Source organism: Alligator mississippiensis, chromosome 10 (genome assembly GCF_030867095.1).
Source record: "Alligator mississippiensis isolate rAllMis1 chromosome 10, rAllMis1, whole genome shotgun sequence".
Lineage (NCBI taxonomy): Eukaryota > Metazoa > Chordata > Crocodylia > Alligatoridae > Alligator > Alligator mississippiensis.
The window spans coordinates 6,493,921-6,517,518 of NC_081833.1; the positions used below are offsets into that span (position 1 = coordinate 6,493,921).

Sequence of the window (23,598 nt, forward strand, 5' to 3'; positions counted from 1 at the left end):
TTGCAGAGGGGATCCTCCACACACAGGCTCACTGAGGCACCAAATACATGGACTCAGTCCCCGCTGCTCTGCCACGGGGGGCGAGAACACGAGCAGCACGGATTTGCCCCTGCTCCTAAGGACGGTAAGGAAAGCAAGTTAAGGGTTACAGCTCACAGAGGAGTAGGTACACATGTGTATGTCTCCGTCTTTCACGTTCACCCCATCCCCTCCTGGTACAGAGCCAGCTGGATGTCCTGGCCAGCAAAACGCTTCCTTCTTATGGGTTAGACATGCGCGCGCACACACGTATGCACAGATGTGCCTGCCTCCCAGAGACCTCTCCACACCTGGCTGCCGTCCAGCCCCACCCCGTATCAGGAGATAAGACTTACCAGTTCCACTTGAGGCCCCAGTCCTTCCAGTATCCTGTGGGCAGCTTCTGCTTTTTTCTGCAGAGAGGAAGGGGGGGGAAGAGAAGGAAAGAAAAAGTTACGCTTCTCGTGGGTCACAATGCCAGCCCCATGCCTCGCTTTCCGAGCTGTCCAGAGGACTTCTGAAACAACGTGCACCGGAGAGCTCCCCCGCCCCAGGAGGCAGGAGGAAGAGAACGAAGCCCAGATCTCCGGGGTCCGCAGCACGTGCCCCAGCAGGCGAGGGCGCCAGCGGCTACGTTATCACCCGGGGGGCAAGCCCTTGTCAAGCTCTTGGCAGGGGCGCCGAGCGCTGGGACCATTCCCCGCCACGCCGAGGGCTCTCTCCGCAGCCCCAGTGCTTAGTCACTGGAAAGCCCTCCGTGCCGCCCTGCAACGGCTGAATCTCTTTCACTTTTCAAGCTGCTGGATTCAGTACAATTACCTCAACCCTATCACGGCGCGCGGAGGAGGGAGAGCGGGAGGGGGAGCAGAGAGGGAGAGAGATGCCCTTTCTAGGATTCGTTTCGTGAACATGTGATCGCTCCCCTCGGCTCCTCCGCTCCGCTCTCTTCCCCTTCCCCTCCCCACCACGAGACGTTTCCCCGGCCAAAGTACCTAGCGCTTCTTATGAAAACAGGAACACGTGTCACAATGTGCTCAGTGGTTCCTAATTAAAAGCGGCCTGAAGAGAGACGTGGGTTCACTGCGAGAGTCTAAACACAGATGACATTTGCAGTAAGCCACACTCTTCCCGCAAAGCCGGGCTTTCCAATTAGTGGTGCTAACGGCCCGATCAAGCCCGGTCGCTGCACGCTGCTTGGGTTTAGATGGCGCTGGTCAAATAAAGCAGAAGGAGGTGGAGGTGAGGTTTCATCCAGAGGGAAGGGAGAGGATAAGAGAGTTTAGTGCAGACAGCAAGGAGCTTTCACAGGGTCTGAGCGCAGTGGAGTGGGGGAAAAAATAAATCCTTCTTGAAGCCTGCTCATAACTTTAACCTGCTAAGCGCCGGAGACGGGCTGGGGCTACCGACTTGGGACGTGGATCGCAAGCACTTCCCAGCATGGGGGGGCCAGAGGCCTGTGAGTCCCATTCATCACATGGAGGGATTTGGATGGGGATTTTCCCTTTGGGGTGCTCAGATGCAAGGCTCTGATCTGGGCCCCGTGCTGCCCCTCTCACACTCCCGCCTGGGTGTATTAGCAGGGCTTGGCGAGGGGAGACGCATCGCTACCCCCCACAAGTCGGGCTGACGGCTCCTCCGGACTAGATGCTCCCCCGGAAAGAAAAAGCTCCCGATTATGGTCTTGTGGCATATGTCCCATTCATTGCTCCCCCCGCTGCAGGCTCAGCACACGCACACACCATCTCAGTCGCACACGATCAGCTCCGCACGTTTGGCCCCAGGATCAGAACTGCGTGTTGGAGCCAGCACTCACCAACGCCCCAGCTGGGCTGCCAAGTCACTCGGGGCAGCTCACCTGACCCATGCAGCAGGCTGCGCTCCTAACCCTTCGGTGGCACGGCAGCCGAGGAGGGGTGTTGCAATTCGGGCATAACCCCGCAGGGATCACTGCCAGGAGAGCCCAGCCCCTGTGAGCCTTCGCCGGCTGTGCAGGGCAGGAAGAGCAGGGATGATGCGCCGGTGATGCTCTCTCCGCCCAGCGCTCACCTACCACCTTCCGTCAGCATATCCCCAGGTGCTTCACAAAGGAGGTCACAGCACCATTATATTTTCCAGATGGGGAAACACTGAACTCAACCCAGAGGCCAAGGCCCCTTGCCACACACTACACTTAACACTTCATTAACCAGTTAATTGCATCTTAAGATGTGGCCCGGCCACATGTTCAATCAATTAATAGTGTGCTGAAATGAGGAATAAGCCACAAAGTCGTTCCACAGAAAATGTGTAACAACTTTGTGGCTGGTCTCTCTCACACCATTAGCTGAACGTATGGCCAGGTGTGCCCCTGTGGCTGAGGGTCTTGCCATCTGATGGGGCTCCCAGCTGCAGGGGTGCACCACGCTGACCCGGGCTCACACGAGCAATAAGGCGTGACGGGATCTGACCGCTGATCCTACAATCACGCCCGCTGCTGTGCTTACGTGGTACAGCAGGAAATACAACTGTGTGCATTGCGCATCGGATCCCACGCACCTTTACCTGCATTTGGCAGGGGCCCAAATGACAGGAGAGAGAGACAGCTCAAGCTTCCTGATACCCAAACTAGCACGCGCCCCCACAGCCCAAGTCCTACTCCCGGCAGCATGCTAATGGAGGTCTGATCTCTCCCAGACTCCTCCCTGTGTTCACAGACTGGCCAAGGCTCAGGTTTAAATGCGTGTCATCTCCACACCCAAGGATACAGGTCTCAACACTCAGGAGCTCCTGCCTATGCAACAGGATGCCAGGCAGGAGACGTCTTCTAGCCAGGCAGCCCGTGGGCTGACTGCAACCTGCCAGGTCAGCCAGCAATAGCCTCGCAGCCGGCCTCCCCTGAAAGATCCCCATGAAACATGCACTCGGCACGCCCATTCCTGTTCCACCGGACAAACACGACTCCGGGAGGGATGAACTCCACCAATCTAGGACCCACCTTGCTGCGCAAAGAGGAAGCAACTAATGGGTGGGTGGAGGGGGAAGGAGGAGGAGGAGGAGGAATTTGGCACCTTGCATTTTACAGCAAGCTCAAACTCTGCCCCCACAATTTCCGGTCACACACACTAGCGCAAGGACGACCTCCCCGCCCTTCACACTGGTTCAAATGCCCCTTCCTGGCATTATAGAAAGGATGGAAAGAAGATAAAAATCAGGCCTGGTGCCTCCTAACAATCTTTGGAGTCCCCAACCCACCTATTTGCAGCTGAATTGCAAAGGACCACAGTGACAGATACTCGTCTGGCCCCGGGCTTCCATCTGAGCTATTTCCCCAATAGCGGTCATGAGTTTTCTTGTAAAATGAAGCCTGGCTCATGGACCTGTCACCAGCAGAGTACATGGAGGGGAGCAACCACCTAAAGGCTAGCACGCATTGGGATGATGGTGCTGGTCATGCACTCTGCCACCAGTCAAGATGGGTTGGAAGAAGGATCACGGCCAGGTGAAGAAAACTTCAGGCTTTCCAGAGCGTCTTGCCAGCAGTCTCACTCCTGCTTGCCTGTTCAGCAGTCAGTGGGAATGGAGTTGTTACCGCAGGCTCGTTCTTTGGGGACAGGCCTACAAGATCACTGAAAGAACCACTCTTGCAGGGAAAAAAACCCTCCAATAGCCAAGGAGTAAAGGAGCCCTTCCCTAGACCGGGTCTGCCCAGCTCTGGAGGAATCTCGGTGGTGGGTCCAGGGTGGGGAAGACTGTACTGCTGCTGCCCACAGATAAACCATGGACATCAGTCTCCAAAAAGGATCATCTGTCCAGCCTGACGATGCTCAGCAGCCACTTCTTCTCTGCATTTTTAATTCACCACTTTTCCTCATTATCCAAAGTTTAATCTCCTATTTTTGAGCCCTTCCGGTCCCCAGTGGTGCCACCAACACGCCTGAATCAATACAATCCACTCCGTGAGGGTGGAGGGCTGAGTTCATAAGCAGGAGACTTCAATTTGCCAACAGGCCCCAGAAGAAGGATCCAGGCTATAAAGGAGAAAGGCTGGTTCGTAAACAGCAAGAAACAGGGCTCCAGCAAAGAGCTAAAAGAACCGTGTTGTAAAAATGACCAGTGCTTTGGGACACTTTCTTTTGGTGCCATCAGCCCAGTATAAAAGACCTTTTGAAATCGGGGGGAAAAACAGAGAGGGAGTTGGTGAACTCAAAATGAAGGGGTGAAAGGTGGGGGTGAGGCCAGCGGCTCGGAGAGACCAGTGCTCCCAATGCCACGACAAGCCCAGGTGGACCAAGGCTGGGCTGGATTTTGACTTGCTCCTTCTCGGTTTGCCCCTAAAGATGAACCAGTTTGCAGAACATAACTGCCTGGGAATCAGTAACGCCCAAAATTAGCTGAGAGAGCCACCGGGCTTCCTTCAAGGTGCTCTTAGGTGGATACCACATCCGTCAATCCAGGACCATGCTAAGTGGAGGTCCTTACTTCACCCTGCGCCCCACCAAGGACCACGTGACCCCAATGCAAGAGGAGACCGGCTGACCGGGACTTCTCATCTCGGGGCAGCGCCAACCCTAGGCTTCCTCTGCACTACTCCCTAGCATCTCCTTCTTGGGTAGTTCACGTGCACTGGGCTACATGGGCAGAGCAGGGAACCTGGGCAAAGCAGGACTGCACGCTAAGTGACCGCAAACAACCTTTCCGTCACAGCTTTGCAAGACAACCCAGGACAGCGTTGGAAAAACGTTATGCAGACACGGAAGCCACCCAGTGGTTACTCGCTGTATTACCTACAGTCCTTACCCTTTCAGTCCTTACCAAGGCACGCTGCGGCAGCCCCACATCAGTCTGGCTCTCGCTGGCACGGTACAATTCACTACGTGAGCAAACCAGCAATGGAGAGACGCACAGGAGACTAAATGCAAAGGAAGTGGGAGCCGGGTTGAAACCTCTGCAAAAGCACATCATCGTTAAGCGTCTGCTTGCTCCTTGGATACATGCAAAGTTGCTGCAGCGCAGCTTGCGCCACGGCTGGGAAATGCAATGGCTGACGATGGAACGACGCGACAGAAGTGTTTCCGGAGGACCAAGCCTTCTTTTGGTCCAAAAGTCAAAGCCATAGTTCCCATGCACTACAACTGTACCGGTGCTTGAGCAATGTGCTTCTGTCGAGTCCTCTCAGCACGTCCAACTTTTCCTTCTTTCTTTTCATTTTTCCGAGACGCATGCCCAATCGGCCGCAACGGGAGGCAGCACAAACTCCATCCCGTTTGCCAAAGGACTTGTGCTCTGGTAACGGTGTCATTTAAGTAGATAACTAATCACGCAAGCCAGTCCATCAAGCTGAAGGATACACTACTAATGAATTACTAATCAGAGGAAATGTTACTGTCACTTGCTTGAGCCCCGTGGACTCCTTTTCTTGCAAGCTGATGAAAATGGGTCACTGGCAGGGAACTCATCTCTCTGGGAGAGAAAGTTCAGACAACTATCCAGGATCTCCACTGTCTATATCATAGTTTCTCAACCTGTGGTATGTGTGCCCCTGGGGGTACACGAGACACAGGCAAGGGGCACGCAGGTACCCCAACACTCTCTCTCTCACCCTCTTTTCATCTCAAAACTATGGCAAAAAATGTGGTCCAACTAAAAAAATTAAATTCCCCAGTAATAATACGGTGTGCCGTGCTTTGCGTAGCACTGAGTTCAGCTCTCCTAGCTTTGGCCAACATCACCTCTAGCCCACGTACCTACTTGAGTTGTGCACCCCTGGTGTAAAAGGTGGCACCCCTACCCACCCCAGATCAGACACCTGTCGTATCACGGCCTTATATACGCAGCCCTTCCTCCAACATACGGCACGCATTAGTCTGTAAATATAAAATCCCCTGGAAAAATTGAGCGTTGGGGTACTTATTAAAATTTTCAGAAGTTAGCGGGTACTTGCTACTTAAAAGGTTGAGAAACACCGCTATATATAACACAGCAAGGATCCCATCTGCAACACAAATGACCCGAAGGAAGTTGCTCTGATTTGTGCAATCGCAGACTTCTTCCTCAGGTGACCTCCTGCCATCCCTGTGGCAACTGCAGGCCAATTAGCCTTATAAAGTGAATTTGTGCTTTTCGCCCTTTTAATTGCCAGCTGGGCAGCTGAAAACCAGGAGGAATCAACACCAGCTGATCAGCAGCAAACGGTCTGCACTGTCGTTTGGGAACCTCGCTGCAAATGGAGACACGATCGTCAGTCCAATCCTCAATTAAAGGGAAGTAACATATGGCCAGCCCGATAAGAAATACATTTATCCCTTCTCATAAAAAGAAACATCCGCCAAAACCTGCCTTTTCCATGCAAGATCCTTTCTGTTAGGAAACAATGCATTGTAACGGAGATTTCCTGCCAGATTCCTGAAAAGAGGGACAACACACTCTCCCGTAGCCGGCACGATGCCACCACGGCTCCATAGAACAGAGATCTTGGCATAGGAAATCAAAGAGATCATCTTATTATGAAATTATAGGAGTCCTTCCCATGTTTCACCATCACCGTGGAACATCCGGTCATATAAAGAAAAAAAAAATACATCGCTGCAATGCTAAGCTCATGCAATAAGCATTTGAGTGAAGAAACGTGAAGGCTAAAGGTGTATGGACCACCTGAACCAGGGCCGCTACTCAGAGATAGCCATGTTAGTCTGAAGTCAAGCAGAAGGCCGAGGTCATCTGCACTTTCTAGACTAACTAAATCAGAAATGCATAAGTTTTCGTAAAGAACGGCTTACCTTAAAATAAGCGACCAATCGCACGATAGTGGATTATTTTAAATATACATATATCAACATTTCCAGAAATTAGACAATCACAATACTACTTAAGAGAGTCTATGGGGTCACTCGATGATTTAAAAAACCATCATAATATATGCATGCAAGACTGAACCTTAAAACTAGTTCATTCCCTAAGCTATCACTTAAAGAAAGTTTTTGCATTTACTTCCTCAGATTTCTTTCGTTCTGCCAAAAGAGGAAAAACGGAATTGAAAAGCATCTCAGTTCTGTAACTACCACAAACGAATCAATGAAGGCACGGGGTGCTGCCAGAGCCAGTGGATAACTACACATAATCGGTCTTAGGCACCAGTCCGACAAAGCATCATGCGTGTTAGTTTTGTAGGCTAACAGATAACGGTATTTCATCCCTTCATTCATATGGGTGCAATAAGCCCATGCCAGGATCGACCCATTTTAAAAGTTCATAACCCTAACAAGCCCAGAAATTTCAATTGGGTATTGATTTTTAGGTCTCTGGGAAATTGCTAGAACAGGATGAGCTTGGAGAATATCAATGCGGTAGGGTTAAAGTGTTATGAACATTTAAAAACAAGGGGTAGGATTTCCAGAAAAAGATTCACGGCAAACCACGGCAGGTGCTTTGAAGACCAACCAATGCTCCTTGCAAAAGTGACTTCAGCTAGCTGTGCTTATGCCTGTAATAATTTCTCATTAAGCACCACCTAACGGCTTAAAAAAAAGCCTTCGCTCCGATGCACGTTGGTACAAAATGGTCACACCAGTCAATGGCAGGGACGAGATTTTGGCCAAAGCCAGAGAAAGGCTTTCCCAGTGGAGGTCAATGAATGGGTGCTGGCGCTCACAAGCAAGATATTCTGGTATAACCAGGTGCCACGTATACATGTTGATGATGCTGCCGGCCTGTGCTCATGATGTGATTAACTCAAAGAAAAAGCTTAATGTGTTCAGCTGCCACATTTAGACAACTTAATGAGATGACCGGAGGCAAATCACTGCAGGGAAAAGCAAGACTGGAACGATGTAATTTTTCTTGCATTAAACTGACTGCAATCTGCCTATTTCCAGAATGAAACACGGGGAAAGAAAGCTCTTCGGAGAACATCGTTTCTCTGTGCACACGCAGAAATGCCTCCCGCAAGCAAGAGCCCCGATTAACATTTGACACTTACTGTAATTGCTGGCGTTCCTTGTCGCATGTCTCCGATCATAACAAAATCATAACGAGTCGACCTCAAGGCCACGCCGAGGGAGGAAAGAGCCGAGTGGTCAGGACAGGAGGAGGCTCCCACGGCACTAAGATTACTGGGAGAAGGGCAGATAAATGGCTCCAAGAGACCAGGCTCTGAGACGGAGCGCCAGGCTGCGGCGCGAGCGGTCGAGGATTGGGCACATGGGTTTTCAGTCCCTTTCACATCCGTGGGATCGCTGCGGGGGAAAGGCAGCGTCTCCGTCGCCCTTCCACGGGCATGAGATGGGGAACGGGCTTGGTCGCTCTGGGCTCTGGTCAACATTTCCTTGAAGTCAATAGGAGATTTTTTATGCATTTCATCCACCCTTAGCAAGCAACCACAGAAACCTCTGGATGTCTCTCCTGCCCAGTGAGCCACCCCCGAGTCATCAGTTCCTCCAGGTCCAGAATATCTGTGATTCAATGAAAAGGAAATGGCTTGCTGCTCCATCACCAATGCGTTAGGAAGCACATCTAGCTGCTATTTCTGATGTGATGCATGAAAACCCCTTTTGGGCTTTATAGAACAAGCAGCGAATGACCCCTTTTTCCAAATTCAGGACAGCTGAAGTATCTGTGCTCAGACTGAGAGCAATGAAACCTTGGGGCTGGACTCCCACTAAGACCACTCATCTGGATGGGTGCAACTCTGGATTCAATGGCAACGTAAGGCGAGCAGAGCTCAGTCGCTTGCTAGGGGCAAGAAGCCTCCTCCTCGGTGCCCCTTTCAGACACAACCCGACACTCAGACAGGCAAGCCGCTACGGCTCTCGGTGGGCAGGTCCAGGATCCGGGTGAAAACTGTTCGTACTGATTTGCATCAGCCGAACCCAAAAGCAAAGCCGAGCGCGAGAGCAAGAATACAGCAAGGACAGAGGCTGTGCCCCAAGCTCCCAGTGCAAGACAGACACGGGTCGGGAGGCTGATCTGAGGTGCAAAAAGGCTTTGGACGACAGCGATGGATTTTGGGGACAGAATTCACGTTCCCCGACGCGCGGCCCAGTGCTCAGGGTGGGCACGAGGCGCGCTGCAGACAGCAGGGTGCCAGGAGGTGTCTGAGCTACGCTTCATGCGGGAAGCAGTTTCCTTTCCGGTGCTGGGAGCTAGTGTCAGCGCCCATCAGCCCGAGAGCCCCGAGGTGTTGACTCACTTCTAACTCCGTCTCGTACCTCCCCCATCGCTCCTTTTGGCTCCGTGCTGACGAACAGATGTGCTGCTGGGCCTGGCCCCACTTTCCAGCAGCCGCTGCCAGGGACGCGCCCAAGAACGGCTGGGGGTGGCGAAGGCAGAAAAGGCCCGGACTCTGTCAAAGCTTCTGGGCCCAGAACGACGACTTGCCGGTACCGGTGCTCTCTTCCCAGGCTCTTCCCCCACCCTCGCTCGCTCGCTCGCTCTCCAGCCCACTAATAAACTCCCCCGACTCGACTCTAACGAGCTCTAAAGGAGCGAGGGTACAGCACAGAGGTCCCGTCATCGGGAGCTGGCCACTACTGCAGCCCTAGCTCCAAAGCATCCCTTGCCCTCGGCCAGCCTGTGGCCCACGGTGGCGTACAGGAGGACTGAGGTTCCCAGTACCTGTCCCAGGGACCCCTGCACCCTTTTCGGGGACTAACAACGGTGGTCTTGCCTAAGCTCTTGACAGCAGCCCACTTCGGGGACAACCATCTCCCTGCTGCCTCCTCCTGGGCACTGGCTGAGAAACGCCAAATCAGCTCTGGGTTTCTCACCTGTTCTCCACCGAATGGGACGCTCTACGGGTACTAGGATTGTGCCCCTTCAAACGTTCCCTAAAACAAAACCAACTCCACAAATACAACCCCACGACAGCCATGAACATCTCCACGCAGCTCTAGACATATTTACAACGAGGGTTTTCAGTGGGAAGCTCAACCCAGAGCCATCTGCCTGTTCTCAGGACGCTGAAACCTGATGCAGGAAAGGCATGGGGAGAAGGAGGGGAAAGCGACTTACGGGCCACGTTAGTCATCCCGCGGAGGTCACAAACCCGGCACGGCAGACACGCACACGAGGGATGGGCAAATTTGAGGATTTTTTTTTTTTTTTAAAGAAGCCAAAAGGGAAGATAAGGAAACGCAAAGCTATTTTGAGAAAGTGGATCAGAAATTAGAAGAAGGCGTTTCCCTGGAATTTCTCCAGCCATCATCCCACAAAGCTCGCAGCCGCCACCGCTGACCCACGCTCTTAGCATTATTTATAGCACCTCCAAGGCAGCCTCAATGCCGGGCCGCGACTGAAAGGCGAAAGCATTTCCATGCAGGATCAGGGCCTCTCCGAGAGGCAGCCGATGGGGCGGTGCTGGGAAACCCAACATCGGCCCCAGCCAGGTCGACTAGGATTTCATTTTGCCAAGCCAAGCAGCAAGACGGGCTTCGGAGAGGAGCAGGACGCATCCCGCTTACGACCGTGAAAATCGGGAGTTATTGCTGACGGGTATGCAGACTCCTGAAAGCCTCCGACAAGGAGTCAGGTCTCCCCCGACAGAAACCAGCACAGCTCCACGCAGCGAAGGGAAAGGCCTCTCTGGTCCGTGTTGCTTGTTGAGTTGAGACAAAACAGTTGTTGAGCCACGACCGGGGCCTTGCAGCAGTGGCCCCCTTGAGAAGGTTCCCGTTTCTAGGGATCGAGAAAGTCCATATTCCCTTCCAATACTCAGTGCGCTCCCTCTGGGATCAGGCTGTCGGTGAAAGTCATCCTCTCTCGCAGCCAGGTGGGACAGGTCTCCTTCCGCCTCCGCAAGAGAGCCCAGCTCTGCGGGAAGGGGCAGCGGCAGTGGCAGCTCTGGGGGTGGCATCCTTCTCTCTAAATCTCGACCAAACAAATGTCCTCAAGCACCAAACCCAAGCACAGACAATCCTGGCCTCCGGACAGACCCTCCCTCTTGGGGTAGACTATGAGGATGGAGGGAACCCAAGTGCGGTACCCAACACCCAGGCCTTTTCTACCCGTGTCCTTGCTAGAGCAGGCCTGGCACGATCAGAGGGATGCAGGAATTCCACCTGGAAGGTACAGTATTGCCTTCAGCGGGCCGTGCTGCGCCCAAATCACTTCGGTTTGCAAAACGACAAATGAAGAAAAAGAAGAAAACTGGGGAAATGGTTTGTGACAGCAAAGAGCATTAATAACCCACCCAGCGTTTCCTGTGCAGAGCCTAACTGCCTGACTCATTTCTGTTCTCTCGCCCTTGCCTTTTGCTAGTCATACCAAGGGACATTTCTGTGGCTGGCTGTCTGGCACTCCAGTTGCACAAAACGGTACCCAGATGCACACCTTCAAGAGGGGCAGTAACCTGTCTGTATGCTGGGGCAGAGAATCCATTTTGCTTTAAACCTCTGATGGGAAAAGTGAAAGGCTTCCAGGCCCCCGGGGCTCCAGAGGGTTGAAGCTGGTCTTTTTTGTAACCAATATTGGATGCCAAAAGGCTGCTTGACCCACACCTTGAAGTGTCGATAAGGCAAATCTCCCCATTTCTTTGATCCACTGTTAAGTCAAAACAGCAAACCCTGCACCACTGCCCTAGTACAGACACTAGCCACGAGAAGCAAAAACCAACCCCCCCCCCTTTTTTTTTTTTTTATTGTCCAGACGCGCAGAGATAAATAACATGAAGGATGAGTAATTTGGAAATGAAAACAGCCTTCAACCTGAATAATCAATGGGGATCTACCAAGATGCATTTATTTAACACAGCACTGTGATGATTCGGGATGCCGCGAGATCCTTTTAAGGGTGCTGCCGTGTGTTGCGCACGAGCAGCACTGTTCGGTGTGCAAACACCTACGCGATTCACAAGATAAACCCAGAGATTTCAAGCACAAATCCACGGGATCAAAAACCTTCTGCCCTGTTGCGGTCTTTCCGAGTTCTCCGCAGCAGAGGACTTGCTCTCTTATTTTCCTGTAGTCAAAAAGCAAGCGAAAGCTAAGAGCTGGCATTTTCCAAGGGGCGCCTGGAGCCGAATGAAGTTAAGAACCACTGATTTGCCATGTGGTTTTCACTCAGAGTCTGACCTCACGCCGGCGTCAATCGGGAGTCTATTGAAGTCTGAGCTGTCTCAGTGTCAAGCTGGGAGAAATCAGGATCGTGCCCTCTGACTGTAAATAGCCAGCAGGCTACGCCAGCAGCAACAAAGAAGGTGAAATGGGGAAAAGGCAGCTCGAGTCGGCTAAGGAATGCTAAACGCGGGCGTTTATTTATTCTTGTGTTTGTGGGAGATGCGGGAACGCAGAACGTGCTTCGTGCCGGCAAGCGGAGAGCCGGGAACACGAGCCGCACAGACAACGGCCGGGGAAAAGAAAAAAAAACAAAAAAAACAAAAAAAAGGAAAAAGAGACTCCTTTGAATTTCACCGCTGCAGCCGAACGCTGCGTTTGTGGATAGATAGCCGTGCCCTTTTGAAGGAACCATCGCCGAGACGGAAAACGAATTAAAATTTAATCTTATTGATTTCCAGACACAGTCCCCAGAGCCAAACAGTGTTGCCTGCTTCCACTGCCTGCATTGCATCAAACGCAGTTTTGCAAACGCCTGGCAGCCAAGCACCAGGAGGGGGTGTGCCCTGGCGCCACCCCGCAGCACCCACGCTCCCATGCCCGGCTGGTGGGTCGGAGCCAGCCCCCGGGGTCACTGCGGTTAGTCACGGCGCTGAGCCTCTTCCCCGACACCATGGTGGCGCGGAGTGTCAGAGCTGCAGAGAGTGTCCTGACGTGACCTCGGAAATGCAGAGCGGGATGAAGGCAGGCGAGGGAAGGGAGGGCAATTATGATCTCAAGGCTTAAAAGGAAAAAAAAACAAAAAACACACGCTTGGTTGGAGGGACGGCTGTGGCACTTGGAGCGGACGCCAGCTTGCGGTGGAGACAGCCTAGCCCCTCGGCTAGACCCGTGCAGCTCGGGGGCGGGCGGGATCTGGTCCTTGCTGCCAGTCTGGGGCTGCAGGGAAGGCAGCTCTGCACGGCGAGAACAAGGAGGGGGAAAAGGAGGACGGGACTGCAGGGTCTGCAGGAAAAGTCAATGCGAGAGGGGCCGTGGGGGTGAGCGGTACGGTGGGGGGCTCTAGAAAGAAGCAGCCAGGAGGAAAATGGGAGCGCGGGGGTTAGTGAAAAGCTTGTGGAGCAAAGTGGGAAGCTTATGGGGGCCATCACGTGGAGGAGGAGGTCCCGAGAGATGAGACAGCCGCAAGGAGTGCAGCGAGCAGGTGGGGGAAGGAAAGGGGGTCATGTCTGGGCTGCGGATAATCCAAGCACGTCACCGAGATGATTCATCCCGTCTTCTTGCCTCCTTCCTCTTTTCCCTTAGTGCTGCGCTGCCCATGCAGAGCCGGGTCTGGCGGAGGTGAAGGGACTCGCCCCGGCATCTCCTGGGGTTCGACAGCCTGCCTCCGGGCCCGCTCCCACCACCCCAACTCGCAGCTCTGAAGGCAGGATTGGGCCCCGATTGGCCCCGCCAGGGGGATCTAGTCCTTCAGTACCCTGGGCCTCACAGGACCTGGCATGGGATTGGGACCACGGCTTGTCACAACGCTGTCTCCACACAAAGCAGGAAAGGTGGGGCATGGGCACCAGCAGCGAAGGTCCGGCACCACTTCTGAGAACCATGCCAGGCCTGATGAGAAATGCCTCCTACCAGAAACCCAACAGATTTAGGACCCCTCCATGGATTTTAGCCTTCTTTTGCTTTTTGCCTGCGTGTACAGCACCGAGCGCAAAGGGGCAGTTAGAGAAGTGGAGCTGGAAGGGACCTCCGGAGGTCATCGAGTCCAACCCCCTGCCCGAGGCAGGATCATCCCTATCCAAACCACCCTATGCAAACCCATTCTCTAGCCTCTCTGCAAATCCATACAGTCAACGCTGACGCCACACAAGACATAACACCCTAAAACCTGCCACGGATAAAGCAGAGGGCCCACAGCGGCCAATGTCTCGCTGTTGAAAGGTTGTGAATAGATGCTCGAGACCCCAGGAAGAGGCTACACCCCCCACTAGAGAGAAAAGCAAAATATGAATGTGGAACTATTACGTTATAGCTTCCCTGTTGCAGCAAAATCATCCCACGGGTGAACAACGCTACAGGCAGGCTCTCGACCTGAGATTTGCTGGAGCTCATGTTAACGTGCCAATGGGCCTGTCTGGGCTCAGCATCTGCAGGGGAGCCGAGTGCACGGGGCAAGGCAGCCTGGACGTCACCTTGCAGCGGTTTGCGTAGCTAGTACGCTCCCCCGAGGCACCAGCTGGGACGGTGGGGACGGGACTGCTGACTCAAGCCAGCGGGTGTCCTCCCGGGCGCTCAGACAAGCCGGCTAGAAACAAAGCACTTCCAGTCGCACTCAAAGGAATCATTAACAGCCTTGTGCAATTAGCGGGTGCCCTGGATCTCTGCCCTGACGCCAGAGTTATTGCAGATCAGGGGCGCTGAACCAAGCTGCTGGATATTTCAGAAAAGTTAGAGGAAAGGCTGAGGGAGCAGGGAGGGCGTGGGGCAGGGATCCAGCGACCAGCCAGGTAGAGAGGCAAGACACACTGACCAGTTAACACGATGCACTGGACCGTGCCAGGCAACAGAAAAGCCCTGGTCAAGGGTGTTTAGAAAGCTATGGGGATCAGCAGGGGAGGCTAAGATTTCCTTATATAACAACATGAGCCAGGTGGGCAAATTAAGACCCCAGAGGCCTCCTTCCGCATGGCTACCTGCCTTAAAGGGTCGGATTAAGCAGCAGCCACCCACCTGCTGCCCTCGGGGGAGATAGAAAGTCATTCCGACTCTTGAATTTAAGCGATCGCTAAGTTGCAGCAGAGGCAATTTAGTGCATGCCAGGGTAGGTCCCGCTACCCGCTGCCCTGTGGGACGCAGCGCCCTGCAGGCTCCCTCCCTACACAGGTGCCCAGCTCACCCTGCACTGCAGGCTGCACCCACCTGCCTCCTGGGGCCAGGTCTGGCAGCAGAAGCCAAGGGAGGCTGGGGGTGGCCTGGCCCATGGCTGCTGCAGAGTGGGAGCCCAGGGACCCACCACTGGACAGCCAGGAGTTAGCGTACCCTTGCTTTGGTCTGCAGCACATATGCTACGCCCGCCTCCGGCACTCTTCCGAAACAGCCGCAGCCTACATTTCCCAGCCTCACACTATTCCCATGTTGTGGTATTTGCACACAAAGGCAGGAAGACACAGCAGTGGGAGGAGGAATTTCAAGGGCCAATTTGTGCAGGAATGACAAAGCACCGCTGGTTGTCACCCCCTCAAGGGAGAGGTTTTCCATGAATGGCGGAGGCAAGTGCCCAGTTCTCCCTAGCCATCACCAGCTGCTGTGGACACCGTTGAAAGCCTCCTCCAAAAGCAAGCACATGCAGCCCAACAAGGACGCTCCCTTAGCATCAAGTCACCGTGTGCTTTTCTAGGCTCTTCTCCCGCAGAATCTGCCCGGCCTTTGTTTCTGGAAGCCGATTAACTCGTCCCGGACATGCAGTTAGAAGGGGAGCCAGATTTTCCAAGCATCGCTGTTCCAGCTGACGCAGAAACCAACCAGTCAAACCACGCGCCTGTCACGGGAAGCGAAAAGCAGCACAGTCGTTTAAAGGTGAGCGTCAAAGAAGAGCCTCGGCTCCAAGGAAAACGCCGATGCAGACAAATCCGACCTACATCCCAGCCCCCAAACACACCCAATGTGCTGGTGGGAAAAAATATCAACTCCCTGATGAACCGCGGGCTAAAATTAGAATCCACTCACCCCTGAAGAGCCACGAGGATAGCCAGAAAGAAAGTAGGTCACAGAATGGCTGGCTAACTTGATTTCCCAGAGCTGCGAGCCGTTGTGTCCTTACATAACCTCCTCGCTCTCATGGACAGCTTTCCCCAATCTCATTTGTTTGGTGTATAATCGCGTGGCCCCTATAGCTCGGAAAGGGATGGAGGAGGAAGAGCATATGCATGGCCAGGAGCAGGCCGCAGTTCATGAAGACCTATCTGGGTTTGGCAATTGGGACTCGTAGTAGAGAGGATCTCTTTTATTAGACCAACAAGATTTTTGCAAAAAAAAAAAAAAAAGTCTTTAATTGCAAGCTTTTGGGCACAAACACCCTTCATCGGGCATTGGAGGAAAGACTGCAGAAGTTCTCCTGGGTAGAAATGAAAGTTCGTATTTCATAGGATTTCACAGAGGAGTCACTCCTCCGGGCAGTCTGTTCGTAGCTGGGATGCAGCCTCTCGCCTCCTGCGAGGATCTGTGATGATGCAAATTCCCTTGAAACAAGGCAGGAGCAGGATCTCCGGTTTCAAGCGGTCACAGTTGCTTCCTGCTTGGGGAAAACATGAAGATTTCATTTTTTTTTTTTTTTTAAATCGGCTAAAATTCGATATCGTCCACGTGCCGGGTATCCAGGTTGTAGCCAGACTGGTCTAGAGGAAAAGGCAATCGGGACTCTGATTTCCTTTTATCTGGATTCGAGCACTCGCACCCCGTTTTTCCTTCTTCTCAATCCAAGCACGAGTATTGCATGTCACGGTCTGATGATGAAGGGACACATTCTCATCCCAAACAGCATCCCAACTTGCTCAGCCTTCATGAAACAGCCTGCCCTTGGGGTCTCCCAGTCCTGTATGCTTCCTCAAATGAGCCAGACGCATAATACACCAAATGAAAGTAGGTGTTGCTTCTCCTTTCTCTGACAAAGGACTTTGAGGCCAAATCTGGGAGTCTCTCTGTATCTCAGGACATGAGCAGATGACCAAATACGCCCAGGGGAACGGACGCTGTTTCTCGTGCTACTGTAATTATACCAAGCTCTGGGGAGGACAGACATGCCCTTCTCCTGCACACAGTCGGCTGCACACAGTCGGCTGCTATTACAGGCCTTGCCCGCTGGTGCCTGTAGCATCTGGGGATCCTCGTCCACCTGAACAGCTGCTATATCCAAACCCATGTCCACGTGTACTAGACCAGTGGCTCTCAACATTTTTTGTACCAGGACCCATTTGTAAACATCGATTGCCTGTCCTGACCCAATGCCCCTCACTCCCGGCCCGCTGCCCCCTTCCCCAGGCTCCCCAGTGTCGGACCCGGGGTGGGTGTACGGGGGGTCCCAAGCAGCCCCTCGTAGACTGGGACACTGCCGGCCTGCAAGGGAATAGCCACCGTTTCCCAGCAGAATCCATTTTTAAGTGTGTCTGTGACCCTGCAACCCACTTTTGGGTCGTGACCCACGAATGGAGAAACTCAAGTGCCAAATCGCAAGTCCCACTGGATCCGCAGCTATTCGCGTTCTCCCGTGGCGACAACACCGCGCACCCCGCAGCACCAATGCTGGATCTCCATTCGCGCCACTAGTCTGCTGTTTCTTTTAAGCAAAAAAAGGGGCGATGGTCTCGTTCAAAACCTCTATCCCGGGATCAGCTCGTTGAAGACAGCTTTCATGTTAATCTGAACGGGATCCCCAAAAGAAGAGGAAGAGGGCCAGCACTGAGGTTCTGAATCTCCCTTCCCAGCCCTGATGTTTCCTATACCAACAGAGCCATCCGTGGAAGATGCAGTGCATTCCTCCCTTAGTCATCTGGGGTCAGCTTTGACCTCCCTTTGGTCAGCACCCACCCGGAGCAAACACGTGCTATTGTGACCGTAACAGCAAAACCAAAGCCAGGTTTTGACCGTTAATCAGCATTAGCTGTATTACTGGGAATGCATTCAAGAACATGGATAAACTGAAGCCGCAGACATTAAAAACTGAACCTGCTGCGCTCAGCTGCTTCCAGAATTCCTCGTAGCCGTTTGCTTTCAACTCGAGTGTCTTTCATATTCTTTTCGGCACTATCCACGGGGTGGCTTGGGCACCCCAGGAGCGCCAAGCACAGTGGAGGGGCTGTCCTGTCTTTCACAGCTGTTTATATCGCAGGGCCCTGGGACTCTTCCAAGAGATGACACTACCCCCTGGATGAACTGGCTCTGCCTTTGCCTGCTCCTCCAGCTGCAAAAATCCTACGACTCCATTTAATAACATCTGCTGTGCACCAGCAAACGCACAGAAGAAATGGCCTTAAGCGTCAGAACAAGATACCTGGCCCCGTGGAGATGTGACATCTTCCAACGTTCCCTCCACTGCTTTCAGTACCCACTTCTGCAATCTTTAGTCCATCGTTTCAAGATCAAATGAAGCACATCTCCAGCCATCAGGCTGTGACACAAACCCAAGGAGTCAGCCCGCGGAGCTCTCCAGCTACGCTTCACCCACCAACTCCTTCCCTGAAAAAGGGGCTTTAAAAAGTCTCCAAACAATGCATGCAGAGAGGAAAAAAAGTTTACGCCTCTGAGCAACAGGATGATGGATGGTCCTTCTCCTTGTCTTCCCACCTCCTGCTGTTGTCTAACCTAGTGTGCAAACAACTTGGGCCAAGATCCTCAGAGATCATTAACGAACTGGAGATGACTTACAAGCAGGCTGACCTTCAGTGTGCTTAGCATCTGCCCCTGCAACCCAGGGTCTTTAACAGTGTCTCAAACTGGGCCCTCACACTATTGTATTTAAAAACCTTGGCCCCTGTCTTTTTTTGATTTCCCCCAAATGACACACATGCCGGTAGTTTTGCAGAAGTGAAAAAGAATAACAGCAGCAGACAAAGTAATTGCATTGCCTCTGAGGAGTGCCCAGGCTATGTAATCTTTAAAAGTCAGGCACCTGGAATTCTGCAGCTCTCAGTGAATTCAAAGGACTTGCAATTCAAAATAATTAGCAGCTAGTAACTTTCCTTTTATGCAAAATCATCCATTTAATCCAACACCCAAATGAAAATGAATGTGCTTGATTATCTACCAAAAGACCCAATTTTTCTAATGTCAGTGCAAAGCACCCAGCAAGATTCATGTCTCCATTGGCCCTCTATTATAGTCAGTGCCCCTGCTTAATGAACGAGCGGTTGGGACAGACTTGCACTGTGTTGGCGGTTACAGCACAGCTCTTATCAACACTTCAGCCCATGCTAAACCTCCACAAATCCAGCGTGGGTTGCATTATTCAGGCTTTTACGCCTCTGGCCCCACAGGAAGCACAAAGCATAGATAACATGGTGCTTTTAAGCTGCTTTTCAACCCCGGTGCATGAACACATGAACGTGTCGCCACCTATGAAAATGATCCACAGCATATCTGCTGCTCCGCGGTAACTGCCTGTATAGACGCTCTGATCCAGTGGCAAGTGGACCCTTAGCCCTCAAAGGAAGCAACATCCTGTGCTCCCGCTGTACTGTAAGTCTGGGCCTTGGACTTCACACTAGGAAAGCGCTGTGTTGAGTGGAGTCTGTCGGTGAACTGCACATGGCTAAATGGGGGACATGCAGCCTCCACGGCCGTGCCAGGGAGCACTTGCTCATGGCCGTGCCAGGCAGCACTTGCCCGTGGCCATGCCAGGCAGCACTTGCCCAGGTAACAAGCACCTCAACCACGTGATAGTGCAGCACCTAAAACTGTGCTCCGGCTGCTCCGGAAAGGGTCCCCCAGCCTTCTCTCTCTTGCAATGTCCACAAGAGCTCACGCAACAGGTAAGCCCTTCACGCCTGCAGGCAGCAAACTGAAATCCAGTTCTTCACCCTCGCCCCTGCAGGTCTTTTCCCCGACGGCTGCGAGTGAAGCACAAAGCCGGTCGCCAGGGCACGGCTGCCCCCAGCGCCTCAGTCACGTCAGCAAGAGCCGAACAGCAAGTGACTTACCCTGTTCTCGTCATAGATGATCTGCACTAAGCTGCGGTGTTTGGACTCGATTGGTGGGGGCGAGATAGGTTTCTCCGGCTCTGGCGGCTTGGCCGCTTCCTCCTCCAACTGTTGCTGTGAAAGGTTGAAAAGAAAAAAGAGGGGGGGGGGAAGGGGAGGAAGAAGAGTGAATGGTTAAAAATAAATGAAAAGAAAACACTCAGGCCAGATGAGACTCTTTCCAAAGCTATGACTGATATAGAAAACATAACTGTAAACCACTTCCTGTGAGACATCGGCAAGACAAGGGAGCTAATTGAAGGGGCCGACACAGAACAACTCTTAAAAGCCCCGAGAGAGAAGCGACATACCATGAATTCATCCAACCCTTCCTAGAAGTTTCTAGGCTGGTATTTTGTGGCCACAAAACAGGGGAAAAGCGGCCGTCTTGGTTTGGCCGGGCAGATCCCAACTAGAGCTCTCCCAAATTAAAAACAACCAAACAAAGAACAATAGAAGAGTTAATTGAAAATCCCCAGGAAACACACACGAGCGGTCATGAGCTGCTCTCTTTGCTATTCTCCTGGTTGACGGCAAGCCGCTGGGCCGGGGATGCAGGATGACTGTGCTCTTCGGGGGGGGTTGAGAGGCCTTCCAAGAGCTATGGCGTGGGCTGCTGTCCAGATGAGTAACAGCACCTGCCGCAGAGCGGTGCGAGATAGGATGCCATGCGCGGACGAGACAGAAATTGGGCGGGTGGGGAGGATGTGGTTGCAGTCAGAGCAGCCGGGTTCAGCACGAAAGCAGAAGTGTCAGCTCACCAATTAATAGCCTGACCGGCGTTGCATGGGCGTGAGCTGCAGCCACCGTGGGAGAGGCAGGGCAGGGCGTAGGGCGAAACTCAGGGCAGGAGGTGGGTCAGTGTAAGGGATCCCATAGGGAAGCCCTTCCTGCAGGTGGAGAGACAGACATAGGCCCTGGGATGGGGAGAAGGGGCAGAGGCCAGGGACGGTGGGGACAGCAAAGCTATTGAGATCAATTTAACCCTTGAATTTATTACCTTGTATTTATTACCTATTTAGCCCTTGTATTGATTACCTACTACAAAGGAGCCCAGAGACCTGTGGCCAGGTGCAAACCATCGCCGACTTGGGGCCGCGTCTCCTAGCTTGAAAGGCCCTACGCACCTCCTGTAACACAAGTGCCCCGTGCAATTCCCACGGCATCGAAATGGCTCAGAGGAAGGGCCCGGAGGGCAGCAGCGCCCGGCAGGGCGTGAACGTGCCAATGCCCTCCCTACCGTGACAATTCAAGTCCCATTTTCTGCCTTAAAAATAATTAATAAAAAATGGGTGGCAACTGAATGCCAACCAGCCCAAGGCTGAGACATGCCGATGCATGCCCACCTACCCACTGGGGCAGCCTCCAGCCCAGACACCCCTGCTCCCGGGAGGGATCGCAGGGCGCCAGGAGCCGCGTGTAGCTCCCTGCTCTGTGACATGGATATAAAGGGTGAGTGGGCAGCTTCAATCTGCAGCTTTCTCAGTGATGAGTCAAAGCATCGCCCTGGCTGCAAAGCAGAAGTGCCCCGGCTCTGGACTGCCAACAGCTGCCTGAGACACTGGCCAGGAGGCCCAGCACAGCGCAACACTTCCCAGACGGTTTTCTTTCCTCTGACGGACAGCAAAGTGAACAGACCCCTGCTACTGCCTCGGAGGCAAATCCTCCAGGGACACGGAGAGAGTGGGGAGCCCAGCGACTACGGCGAACCTGCCCCGAGCGCAGGGAAAGGCAGAGCAGCCCTGGGACCGTGCTGTCAGGACTCTGCAGGCAGCCCGCGGGCTCCCAGCAGCATGGCCGTGATGCACATCTGCTGTGGAGCTGGCTGCAAAACGTCTCACCCAGGGACAGGAGTCAGGTCAGGTGGGAAAAAAAAAAAAAAAAATAAGGGACCAGATTGGCAAGGCAAAGGGAAGGGAGATGAGGACACCGGTGGGAGGATGATAGCGCAGCGGAGGGAGGGGGCCCGATGCTGTCACCAATGCGGTCGCTGAAAACAACCTTGACCTGGAGCGCTGAGCACCATCAAACGTGCAGCTCCAGCCTCGTCTGCCCTCAGATTTCAGCCGCTGGCAGAGCTGCAATAATGCAAACCCCCTTCAAGCCAGCGAACTGTGCCGTGTCTGTAGAAACCAGTGCTACACAATGGGTCGGCACAGGTGCGACACCGTGTGTACATGTATGTGTATGTGTGTGCACACACACGGACACACACCCACAAGCAAGTGCCTTTACAAATGTTAGTGCATCTGCCACGGCCCGAGAAGCCTGGGTGAATCACAACTGCTTCATTTTTAAAGGGGCATTTTATAGTATTCCCCATATCCAGGCAATGCACTTTACATGCATTCTGCACCCGGAGTTACAATCACCCTCACAGCTGCTACAAGGTCTGGAGGCATGGCTGAGCCCGTTTAATACACTCACACAAACGAAAGAAGAAATGAGAAGGAGATCTTCCAGGCTACAGTTTGAGAAGGAAAGCACGCAAGGCCCGTGTGGTTTGCCAGGCGAAGTGAAGTAGCAGAGAAGGAGGCTGGAAGCTGCAAAGAGACTTTTCCTCCTCTCCTTGCTTCTGCACCTCCCGAATCCGGACTGTCTCCACCGCTGGGAACTGCAAAAGCATTCTGCAGCAAAGCAATGGAAAAATCCGAACGCTTCATTCCCTAGGCTGGTCCGCTTGAGGAAATGCAGCCTGAAGTCAGCGACCTGCTTCCCCGGGGAGGGAGCGTACGGGCTCCACCCTGCAAGCAGCGGTGTCTGGGGCCGGAGGAAAGGGCTGGCAACTATTAGCTTTTGGGTGTTATTCCCGCCTTTTTCAGCGACCAGCCTCAGCCCCACGTTGTACTTAGGATCCGATCCAACAAAGCACTTAAGAATTGGAGCAGGCCCATCAGCTTCAACAACAGGATTACTCATAGGCTTCAAATGAAGCGCATGCTTAAAGGGATGAGACCTCTGGCAGCGTGCAACCGCATTCACTTGTTCCGTGACGCTCTGCTGGGCATCACCCTCTCCCCTCTCCCCTTTGACGGCAAGAGAAAATGGACGGTTTGAGAACTACGTGACTTGACCAAGGCTGCAGAGCGAGTCAGTGACTCAGGTCTCCATCTACTCCAAGCCCGATTCTTTCACCTGGCAACCCCAAACAAGTCATTTAATAACCTAAGGCCATGCCTACGTGCGGCTGGGCACTGACAGCTGAAACGCCTCTGGCGCAGGTATACGAAGTGAAGCGCAGCTGGGATTTACGGACTCGAAAGGAGCTTCCGAAAGCTGAGGGCCTCTTCTGAAACATCTCCCCCTCCTCCTGGGGACTAATGGTGCGCTTTGGGGGTTGGTTCGATCACAGCCTCTTTCGAACAGAGCTGGGCTCAAGCAGCCCAGCCCTGCTCCAGATCAGAAGCGCCCCAAAGTCGAGGCGTTTCAGTCCAGGGCCCCGCGCTGCTTTTATTAAGCGCAAGTAAATGTGCACGCTCTATTCAGACGAGCAAGGATGGCCCCTGCCCTCCGCATGAATCCTAGCCACAAAGGACTGGAAACAAAAGAGCCGCAGATTATGAGAAAGCTCGTACCTACCAGGGAGACAATTTGGGTAGAAGCCAGCAGCGAGGCTAAAGTGATTTGGTAACCCACAAAGACTGTGCAAAGTGGTTGAGTCTGCTCTAATTGATTTAAGACCGAGGATTTGATGGCACATCAGGAAATGAAAGTTTGCCTCTAAGTGCAGGCTCATTAAAAACAGCTCATTAAAGGAAAAGTGGGGGGAACCCCCCCAATCTAATTATAGCTGAAAAATGGTGGAGAATTAGTCTCTAACTTTCCAT

The 23,598-nt window shown here is 53.1% G+C and overlaps 1 protein-coding gene across 21 annotated transcripts in view; it reads right to left on the minus strand.

Annotated features, from left to right (window-relative positions):
* The window catches only part of NCOR2 (nuclear receptor corepressor 2), a 336,324-nt gene that overhangs the window by 157,155 nt on the left and 155,571 nt on the right, over positions 1-23,598 (minus strand). For all 21 annotated transcript variants that reach the window (XM_019486693.2, XM_019486694.2, XM_019486692.2 and 18 more), the window contains exons 6-7: positions 19,733-19,846; positions 375-431 (exon numbers count right to left, since the gene is read on the minus strand). In XM_019486693.2, coding sequence (XP_019342238.2) covers positions 375-431; positions 19,733-19,846 — 171 coding nt within the window. The remainder of the gene's footprint in view (positions 1-374; positions 432-19,732; positions 19,847-23,598) is intronic.